General features: G+C 46.8%; 1 protein-coding gene across 1 annotated transcript in view; it reads right to left on the bottom strand.

Moving 5' to 3' along the window:
* Positions 1-747: 747 nt before the first annotated feature.
* Positions 748-11,468, bottom strand: part of LOC130486264 (actin-binding protein WASF3-like) — a 50,493-nt gene continuing 39,772 nt past the window's right edge. Inside the window, exons 7-8 of the mRNA XM_056859505.1 lie at positions 3,346-3,737; positions 748-1,020 (exon numbers count right to left, since the gene is read on the bottom strand). Of these exons, the coding sequence (XP_056715483.1) occupies positions 863-1,020; positions 3,346-3,737 (550 nt within the window). The 3' untranslated portion in view covers positions 748-862. The remainder of the gene's footprint in view (positions 1,021-3,345; positions 3,738-11,468) is intronic.

Here is an 11,468-nt window from a genome sequence, read left to right as displayed (position 1 = left end):
GGTACCTCAGTGGGGTACAGTGTCATAAAGTCCACCCTCCAGAGCATCCATTTTCTCCAGGGGAACTGATGTCTGTCAACTGGAGATGAGCTGCAATTTCAAGGCATCCCCAGGTCCCACCAGGAGGCTGGCATCCCTATAGATACTGACCGACTTCAGAGACCACTTCCAGAGGAAGCAAGTTCTGGCTCGTGAAAGTGTCTACCACAACAAACGCACACGTGTCTTTAAAGTGCTACAGCAGTCCTCTCGGGTTTTGCTGCAGAGGACGGTTGTGGCGACGCCTCACGAAGCTCTTCCTGACATGCTTGGGAATGGAGAGAAGGTATCAGCAAGTGAACTGCAGTCTTCTAACCCCTGTAGCCACAGAGCAGGATTTTACAGAGGAAAAGGCCCCCACACCCACCCAGGAGCATTTAAGTATAGAAAGTGCATCTGCCTCAATCGTCAGTGTCGCCAGCATTTGATTCCTCCCCAAAGCTGCACATCACCTAAAATGTGACCTCATAAACCATAATTCACTCCACTGACGCCGGACCCGTAATTTCTTTTCTCGCAAAACACTTTCCTTTTTTGCTCGAAGATTCAAATGTCATTTTTCACACCTGCGACGTGGTGGCCAGGTTGAATCCTAGCCCCACTGCTTTCCAAAAGATGTTAGTTCACGCTTGCTCACAAAGAGGCCCGGAATATATTTTTTTTCAACAACGCAACATGGCACAATAGCAAAGCTCCCAAATGAGCCACACAAGCTGCCAGAAACAGCTGATACTTACGGGCAGGAAGCCACAGACGCCCAGTTGTGGGAAAGTGACAAGCAGAACTTGGAAACCCCCACCCACTAGAGAATCCCACCCTCTTCTCAGTCTGACCACTCATTCTCATCCAGCTCGGAGTCGTCGTCCGATTCACTGTACTCCACAGCAATCCGGCGGGAAAGGATCGTGGCCACATCATTCCCCACAGGCTCCTTCTTAGCCTCTTGTTCCCACTGCTCCTGGACTTTTCGGAGCTGAATTCCTGCAGGTGTGAAAGAAGGAAATTCTCTAAGTCAGCAATGTGCAGCACATACCGATCACCAGTGGTTATCATTCAGGCAGTGAATAATTTGTGCTCACCAACCTTGCCCAAGTTTTGTGCCAAGGAGACCACAGCGCATTGCATTTTCTACCTTGCTAGTTAACCTTAACATTAGGCCAGAAGTGGGAGGATCCCACTGGAATCAGGGCTATGGTGCCGAGATCAGGAAGTGAACTTTTCCTCTACCACTGCACATTTTTCTTTCTTTACTAAAATACTTCTACCTTAGTTCTCCCCACTCCATGACAGCTTACAGCACAAAATAATTGGGGCACCATGGCCCTATTACTAGCATCACCATCGTCATCAATTTCAAACATTTATTACCTGTTTTTATTTTATACGGAGCTCAAGGCAGCTGACAATATAAATAAAATGCATGAAACAGAGTACATAAAAATCCATACAACCAAAATTTTAACTCACAATGTAGGACTGCTTTAAACAAATGTAGTCCTAAATAAAACTGTCTTCAACTGCCTCCAGAAGATTGAAAGTGAGGGGCCAGGTGCACCTCTCTGGGGAGGTTGTTCCGTAATTGTGGGGCTGCCACCAAAAAGGCCCTCCCTTGTGTACCCACCAAACGAGCTTCTTTGATTGGTGGGACAGTCAGGAGGGTCTCTCTCTGTGTTGTTAATTTCCAGGCAGGTACATATGTGAGAAGACAGTCCTTCAGACATCCCAGTCCCAAGTCATGCAGGGCTTTAAAGGCCAAAAACCAACATGAATTGGTCAGAACTGGTGTTCACGCAGCTGCTATTTCACAAGAGGGGGGGGGGTGGTTAGATCCATTTCTGAACTTCCCAGAATTGCATTTGGACTCTGCTCCTGAGTTTATGGCACATGCAAGAGTCAACTTGGAGACCTGGGGATTCATAGCTCAGTGTCTGAACCACTATGTCATGCCTGCCGATTCACTTAACAAAAGTTGCCCTGATGTGGTTCAGCCCCCACTTCACACTAGGAGGCCTCACTAGCTAGATGAATCTGTGGCTCCTTTCCTTGATTCAGCTGCATGCAGGCAGCCTCATACAAGAACAAAAAACAGCCTCTCTGCTGTTTGGGAATCCAGGGGCTAAATGTAGACTCCTCACACAGCTGCTGGAAGTGAACAATGCTTTTGAAAGAAGGCGTTGTTGGGGACACTTCCAGACAAGGAATGTGCATGCAGTTGAATCAGGGCTACAGACTTGCACAAGGCCACCCAGTTAGCTTTGTAGCTAAGCCAAGATTCGAACCTGAATCTCCCTAGTCCAAGCAGATGACTGCAATGGTTACTGGTAGGAGGTGCTGTTGTAATCCGAGTGTCTGGGTTGGTTCTATATGTTTCTAGTTGTTGTTCTGTGCCCTGGGCGGGGGGGGGGGGGGGAAGCCAACTGTTTAACTGTCTCTGCTGTTTATTATCTGTGCTGGAGGCTGCGCAGTAGACCACTTGAAAACCTTTATTAGAGTTGGCTTTCTTGGGCAAGTATGTCACACTACTGCACAGGTCCCCAACGTGGTGCCTATTGACACCTTTCCTGGTGCTCACCAAGTATATTTAGGAAGTGGGCGGGGCTTTTGCCCATCAGGCCTTCTGATTGGTAGTACAGATTTTTAAGAGCATTACTTCAGCAGCAGCTGCCACCGCAGCACAAGGATCTTCACTGCATGTCTGTGTGTATTCAAGAAAATATTTTAACCAATATGTTTCAACCAATATTGTTTTAACCTATATTTTAAAATGCATCCTGTTAAACAGAGCTTCTGCCTGAAATGCTGAAGAGCTGCTATAAAGTTATGCATAACCTCCCTCCCTGACATTTGGTGGCAGGTGGCTCCACCTCCTATGACAGCCATTTTGTAGTTTCCTCCATCTCATGTGGCAGCCATTCTGAGGATGCGCTCACCAGCCTGTGCCAGAATCCCAAAAGGTGCCTGCAGACTCAAAAAGGTTGGGGGGGGGGACCCCTGCCCTACTGCATCCGCTGCCCCTTATTATGTCTGGAGGGTTCCAAAGCAGACTGCCACAAAGGGGTTTTACCATGTCAAAAAGTAGCACTGCTCAGCCATGGTTCAGATTTGGGGCACAACTGGATGGATGCAATCAGCCATGTGTTCTAGAGACAGCAGGTGATGGAAGGTGGTCCAGCACCTGGAAGGACCCCAACTTGGCTGGCTGACTGCAGCACAATTTGGGCATGGTGAGACTGCTTGTTCTCTCTTCCACTCTGGACACTCTTGGGGGGGGGGGTGTCACTGCGAGTACGGAAACCAGAAACTCACCTCTGCGGATGGCAGCCAGCAGGTCACTCCGGGCGTCACTCATGGGTATCAGGGGGATCTGAGGCTTCCGTGCATCCACCGTGACAGCAGGGGGAGACATCGAGTGAGCTGGTGAGGCTGTAACTGTCGGGGGGCCAGGGGGAGGAGGAGGAGGGGCCACTGGGGGCCCCAGGGGGCCAGTCTGAGGGGGAGAGGCAGAATAGGGGCAGGGCGGGGCTGGCGGAGGGGAAGGCGCGTAAGACGAGAGAGCCACAGAGGTAGCAGCATTAGGCGCCATGGCTGGAGGGGCAGAGATGGGGCTGTCGAAGGCAGTCTGGGCCGAGGGGATGACTGGGGGAGGGGGAGGGGGAGCAGGAGGGACAAAGTATTCAGCCAACGGCACCTGTTGAGGGCTACAAAGAGAAGGGAGGTAGGTCAGTGGTAAGGACGCAGAACCAAACGAATCGGGTGAACATTAAAAACATTAGCAGCTTCGGTCATAGAATTGGACAACTGCTTCCCCAATGCTATATTCTGATTGCCAACTTCTGATTGACAAGAAGATAAAACACGGTACTCAAACTTGATCGGCAGAGATCTCAAACAAGCATAATTATCCAGATCTTCCAGGCTGCAGTTTGGCCCTTGATGACCTCCACTGGCAGACAGTCGGGGACAGCAGGACTCCGGATTCCCCTGGGGCTCTCCATGGCTACACCCACACATCCCTAGATACTGCAGGACTGTTGTGCTATAGCAATCACCTGCAACCAGACTGTCTTGTCCCGACAGCATAACTCAGCTGCAAACGATTGCTATCGCACAATGATAACACAATATCCAATGATGTATGGATGCATTCCTTGGCATCCTTCTGGACCGACTGGAGGAGCCGGGGGCTTGGCATTGCCACTATTAAGACAGTGACCATGGGTTTCTCTGAGTCTTAGCTTACTTATGGGATCTCCGCAGGGATCTACACTCTCCCCCATGCATCTCAGTATCTCTATATGACACTGCTGCGACAGGTTACCCAGAATTTTGGAGCCGGCTGTCATCAATATGCATGTAACACACAGCTCTATCTCCTTTACGTCTGAACCAGAAGAGGTGAACTTACCTTCAAACGTGTATCTGAGGATAGTAACAAACTGGATGAGGGTAAATGCACAGCAATTGTTACTACAGGGAGGTTTTGAGAAAGTCTGTGTTTTCTCTTTCTCCCCTACTCAGTAAGATCTGTTGGGGACAACTCTTAGTGACGATTCCACCCCATAGCAGTTGGCTGGCTACTTCTGAGTAGGCTTTCTCTTTGGGCTTCCCCAGCAGTAGTATCAGCTACCCACTGAAGCCCATGAGATTCAAGACCTTGCCATATTCTGGAAGGCCTTGAAGACCTAGACCTTGGATGCTGAGCAGGCCCATGTGCTCCCGCTTCTTGGTATGTGCTGACTGTTTTATTCCACGCTTAAACTGCATTGTGGATTTTATCGTTTGACTGGTGTACCCTGCTTTGACAACATGTTATGCTGAAAAGTGAATCACAAATCTTCTAACAAATCAATCGCCAGTGCACTCCCAAGCCAGTCCTGTACAACTTTTACTCCTCCAGACTGAACGCAGCAAACTAGCCATGCTCGATGGCCTGCCCCATGTCTGGAAGCCCCCCCCTTGCTGTTTACTGTCCCAGCAAAAGGATCAGGCCCATCCAGCTTCTAATGGTTGCCATTGGCTGGGTGGGTCCCATGCTGTATAGGCCAACTCACTGGCCAGGCACTAAGGCCAAGTCAGTCAGTCACCCCGTGAGGATGTTAGAAATGCAGTCCTAGTAATCTATCCCTGATGGTACAATGCAGCAAGAGCATTAAGGCTCATGGTGGCCTCACTGCACAGTGCAATTTCCCCACATAAATACTGTGACATCTTGGGAAAGCAGAACGCACACAGACAAAGCACAGGTCCATTTTGCCATACGGAAACCATCTGTGCGTACATACAACAAACAAGACAAATGTTTGTGCCTGTTACACACTGTGGAGTACTCACAGTTTTCCCATAAGAATGTGACCTATGCATAGGGGAAATTGCCTCGTGTGAAGTTGACCTTGCCAGGGAGGAGTTAGGAATTTTTTACAACAAGACCGGAGGGTAGTGAAAGCAGCTTGTGAAAGCTCTAAAATGAAAGCTGTATCATCTGGCCAGGAGGGTAGTCCCTGTGCGGAGGGCCATTCCCTGTCCCTCACCACAAAATGACCCCCACAAAATGTCCACCATCATACATGCCTGATGTTAAAACTGGGGAAAGCCAACAGTCAGCCCCCCAAATGCCCAGTTCATTTACTGTATTTGCTGCAGACGGCTGCAGCTTAGAAGGGTACCGGAACAGTCAGAGGATGCATGCCTTAAGGCACCAATAATGGGGGCTGGGAGGGGAACAAACAAGGGGAACAAACAAGGAGGGAGGGCTGTGTCACGTCCATTTCCCAGAAGGGTTTGGCTCAGAGGACTGGTAATTTGTTGCATTCCCTTTCCTTCAGCTGCTGGGAGGCAGCAGTATTACAGGGGCATATGGTTTCATTTCCTTTGGGAAGGGCATTCATTTATTTATTTCCTTCATTTATAATCCACCTTTCTTGCTGAGGCTCAAGGCAGATTACCAAATACAAAGATCAGTTCAAACAAGCAGCAATAAATAATGCAGTTGGGCTAAGATTATGGAACTGGAAAATGCTACAAACAAAAAGCTGTCTAAGGCAATAAAATCTGTCTAGAGCATGGAATACAGAAAGCTAGTTGCAAAGGTAGAAGACATTGCAATAAAAGGAAGGCAATCTGTACAGTGAACATTGCAACAGGCTACAAAAACCCGGCCCTTATAAAAGTGACTTCCTGAGCTGTCCAATTAGACTACATTTCTAACCCCTTGATAAAAATGCCTCCCCCTGAACATTTCTGTTCTTCTGTGTTCCCCTTTTCTCTTCTATTCATGCTCAACAACCAAGCCTCTACTGCTAAATAGAACTGACTTTACCAGAGGCTGATAACTGGTGGGAAGGTTGCCCTTTCACTGATTGAGCACCAAAATACACTTCTAAACCCCTCTGGACTGCTACCCTGATGGCCCCCAAGAATACCAAAACTGGATTAAAGAGGTTGTGCTCTTTAAGCATGCACATCCCCCAAGGAGAAAGCAGACTGCAATGTATGCACCAGTGCTGAGATTAGGACACTTCACTCTTTACATCTTTTACAGGTCTGCACCTTGGTGGCTAAGGTATATCCTACGGGTACACTCCTCAAAAAAACGAGGTGGCAGAAACCATCTGGACAAGAACTGGAGGTTCCCTGACCTGAGTTCTGTTGCCTCTAGGGATGAGGCCCCAGAGTGCAGGCTGAAATGGTCTCTTGTCCACCCAGGCTCAAGCATAGCTGCACCCCTGCAGAGGGCCCACTGGCTCCCGGTTCTGGCTACTGATGCTTCCTTGGCAGCATCCTGGTTCTGGCCCTGCCTGTGTGGAGCTCTAAATAATTCTCAAGTACCTGCACTTCCCATCTTTCCTGTCTTTTCCCCAGTCTCTGTATGTGTGTATGTGCTTGCCCATGCCTGCTGGCCTTCCACTAAGGCCTCTTCCAAGATCTCTTAGAGTATTTCAACCTAGATCCAGGCCCGTTCTATTGAGATCAGTAATTCCAGCTCTCTGCGTTCAAGTGATTCTGCATCACCGAGAGCCCTGGGACTGTTGCCAGCTCCCTTACTGAGTGTACACTTGAGGTATGTCTGGGCTTATCTTTGCATAATGTGTGGGACAGCCCTTAAAATTCTAACATGACTTCCAGAATAATGCAGACATCATGTTCCTCTGGATTCTAGGTGCCATCTACAGAGAAAAGAAATGGCTTTGCAGTCTACCAAACTACTGAGCTGCAGGCTCTGTCCTCACAATGATTGCAACCTGAGATCTGAAAGAAAGGGCCCTCTTCTGAACAGCACCATTCCAGGTGCTCTGGCTAATCTGAGCAACAAATGCTCAGCATTTTAACTGAAAGCAAAACTGACACCTTTCCCAGAAACTGAATAGGCCTTTCTGGGCCAGTCCATATGACAAGATTTCTTGTTTGTTGGTTGAGATAGTTAGGCAGTATTTAGACTGCCTAGAAGAACTTTGTCTCAAACCAGATTACACAAAAACTCTCTTCTCACGAGAGCTCACTTCTTTGCAATGGGAGGACAATTGCATATGATCAGCGTATAGCTACCACTGTAAAACTGTGCTTACTCAGCTCACAAATGGATCTATTTGCTTCAGTGTTGCTTTTTTTACAGCATCAAACCCATCATATCCTTGATGTTATTTCTGAGAGGTGGCTTTTGTTTTTAAACTTGCTGGGCTTTTACAAAAGTTCATTTTTTCCAGCATTTTCATCTTTTGTAACACTGACCTCTCATGACTGGACTGACATTTATTTCCTTGTTTTCTGGACCAAGGAACTAAATGTCGAGGCAGCTCGGAGAATCTGGGGTTAGATACCCAGGTGCTGCTTGTTTTTCTTCTTCATATGACCCCAAGGGCCTCAGGAAGACACATCCAAGGGACATCTAAACAGAGAGATACCCTCACAGGAGATGCATCTCCTGCAAGAGGCCACTCATGATTAGGAAAGCATTTGCTCTGGGGGAGTAACACAAACGTCTCTCTCTCTCACACACACACACACTGCCTTTCCATGTGTTGGAAAGCCACAACTGATGGCTTCCAGATGCTCTGTACACAAGGTACATTACATGAGGGATAAACACGAGTTCAGAGAAGGGACCTACACGCCATACATTTCACTTTTGGATGGATCCCATAACTCATTAGCAGAAGGCGCTGAAGGCTGCAGATCGTTCCACAAGTTCACAAGGTTGGAAGAGACCACAAGGGCCATCCAGTTCAACCCCCTCCCATGCAGGATCCCACAATCAAAGCACTCCCGACAGATGGCCATCTAGCCTCTGCTTAAAGACCTCCAAAGAAGGGGACTCCACCACCCTCTGAGGCAGCGCATTCCACCATCGAACAGCCCTCACCTCCTAATGTTTAGGTGGAATCGCTTTTCTCTAAGTTTAAATCCATTACTCCGTGTCCTAGTCTCTGGAGCAACAGAGAACAAGCTAGTTCCCTCATCAACATGACATCCTTTCAAATATTTAAACATGGCTATCATGTCACCCCTCAACCTTCTCTTCTCCAGACTAAACAAACCCAGCTCCTTAAGTCTCTCCTCATAGGGCATGGATTCCAGACCTTTGACCATTCTGGTCGCCCTCCTCTGGATTTGCTCCAACTTGTCAACATCCTTCTTAAATTGTGGAGCCCAAAACTGGACACAGTATTCCATGTGAAGTCTGACCAATGCAGAATACAGTGGTAGTATTACCTCCTTGGATCTAGACACAATACTCCTATTGATGCAGCCCAGAGGCCTTCTTAGCTGTCATATCACACTGCTGACTCATGTTCAGTTTGTGGTCCACTAAGACTCCCAGATCTCTTTCACATGTACTGTTGTCAAGCCAACTATCTCCCATCCTATACCTGTGCCTTATGTTGTTTCTGCCTAGGTCAAGTACCTTACACTTCTCCCTATTGAAATCCATTTTATTGCTTATGGCCCAGCTCTCCAGTCTATCAAGGTCATTCTGAACTCTGACCCTGTCCTCTGGGGTATTAACTACCCCTCCCAACTTGGTGTCATCTGCAAATATGATTAGCATGCTCTCTATTCCATCATCTAAGTCATTTATAAAAATATTAAATAGTACCGGTCCCAGGACAGACCCCTGTGGCACCCAACTGGTCACTCCTCTCCAGGATGAAGTTGTGCCATTAATGAGCACCCTTTGGGCTCGGTTGGTCAACCAATTACCAATCCACCTAACAGTAGCAGTGCCCAGCCCACATTTTACTAGCTTTGTTTCAAGAAGATCATGGGGGACTTTATCAAAGGCTTTACTAAAATCAAGGTACACTACATCTACAGCATTCCCTTCATCTACCATACTTGTCACTCTATCAAAAAAAGATATGAGATTAGTTTGGCATGACCTGTTTTTGAGAAATCCGTGTTGACTGACAGTGATCACGGCATTTCTTTCTAAGTGTTTACAGACCGTCTGTTTAATTATCTGCTCTAGTATCTTTCCTGGTATTGATGTCAGGCTGACTGAGTGATAATTGTTTTGGATTTCTTTTTCCCCTTTTTAAAGATGGGGACCACATTTGCCCTCCTCCAGTCTGCTGGAACTTATCCTGTTCTCCAGGAATTCTCAAAGATTATTGCCAATGGTTCTGAAACCACTTCAGCCAGTTCTTTTAACACCCTTGGATGCAGTTCATCCGGCCCAGGAAACTTGAATTCATTAAGAGTAGCCAGGTATTCCCGTTCTATCCCAGTGTCTATACTATGCTGTAATCCCTCTACTGCATCCTCTGCTCGTTTATTCCCATGTTGAGCACTATTTCCCTTTTGGGAGAAGACTGAGACAAAGAAGGTGTTAAGTAATTCTGCCTTTTCTGCCTCCCCTGTTAATAATTCACCATCCTCTCCACGCAATGACCCCATCATTACCTTGATCTTCCTTTTGCTCTGGACATAACCAAAAAACCCTTTTTTATTGTTTTTAACTTCCCTGGCAAGCCGGAGCTCATTCTGCGCTTTAGCCTTCCTGACTTTCTCCCTGCATGTGCTGGCTACTTGTTTGAATTCCTCTTTGTTGATTTCCCCCTTTTTCCATTTCTTGAACATGCCCTTTTTAAATCCTATCTCAGCTAAAAGTTCTTTAGACATCCACCCTGGTTCAAACCTCTACCATTTTTTCTCCTCATTGGAACTGATTGAAAATGCACCTTCAATATCTCACTTCTAAAAAATTCCCATCCTTCATGTACTCCCTTCTCTTTCAGCATTCTTACCCATGGGATCACAACCAGAAGTTCCCAAAATTTATTGAATTCGGCTTTCTTAAAGTCTAGAATGCGTGTCTGACTACTCCTTGCTTCTCCTTTCTGCTGTATAACAAACTCCAGGAGAACATGGTCACACCCACCTAAGGATCCCACTCCTTCCACCCCATAAACCAGGTCATAATTATTGGTTAAGATCAGATCCAAAATGGCTGTTCCCCTTGTTGCTTCTTCCACTTTTTGGACAATGAAGTTGTCTGCAAGGGAAGTGAGGAATTTGTTGGACCTTATTGTCTTGGCAGAGTTTGTCTTCCAGCAGATGTCAGGATAATTGAAATCTCCCATTACTACTACATCTCTCTTTTTTGAATGCTTGGACATCTGTTCCAGGAAGTCATCATCTAACTCTTCAGTCTGGCTTGGGGATCTATAATAGACCCCCACAATGACATCACTGTTTTTCTCCCCCTTAATTTTTACCCAGATGCTTTCAAGCTGGCTTCCAGTATTTAAGTCCTGGACCTCCTTGCAGGTGTAATCATCCCTAATGTATAATGCTACTCTTCCCCCCTTTTTATTTGTTCTATTTCTCCTAAATAGGTTATACCATTCAAGTTACAGTCCAATCATGAGACTCGTTCCACCAGGTTTCAGTAATGCCTATTATATCATATTTGCTTCGTTCTGTTAAGAGTTTTAGTTCATCTTGCTTATTGCCCATGTTCTGTGCATTAGTGTAGAGACATCTTAGACCTCGGGTCCTTCTTTTTGGCAGCTTGTTTAAAATTGTTTCCCTCCCATTGTTGAGTTTTTGAACTGTCTTTCCTTGCGTATGTGCTACCCTCCTCAAATCCTTCGAATCTATATCTGCAGTTATTGTCCTCATGTGAGGCTTTAAATTTATGTCTCGCTCCCCTGGAAGATTTAGTTTAAAGCCCTCCTTATCAGGCTTGCAAGGCGCTGACCAAACACATTTCCCCCCACCTTTGTGAGGTGCAAGCCATCTCCCGATAGAAGACCATCATTTAGGTAGCATAAACCATGGTCCAAAAAAACAAACCTTTTCTGGTGACACCATCGATGCAGCCACTCATTTATTTCCAGAATTTTTCCTTCCCTTCCCAAGCTGCGGCCTTTTACAGGAAGAACTAACGAAAACACAACCTGCGCTCCCAGTTCCTTCACCTTTTTACCCAG

Source organism: Euleptes europaea, chromosome 13 (assembly GCF_029931775.1).
Source record: "Euleptes europaea isolate rEulEur1 chromosome 13, rEulEur1.hap1, whole genome shotgun sequence".
NCBI lineage: Eukaryota > Metazoa > Chordata > Lepidosauria > Squamata > Sphaerodactylidae > Euleptes > Euleptes europaea.
This window is presented reverse-complemented; position numbering and strand designations above follow the sequence as displayed.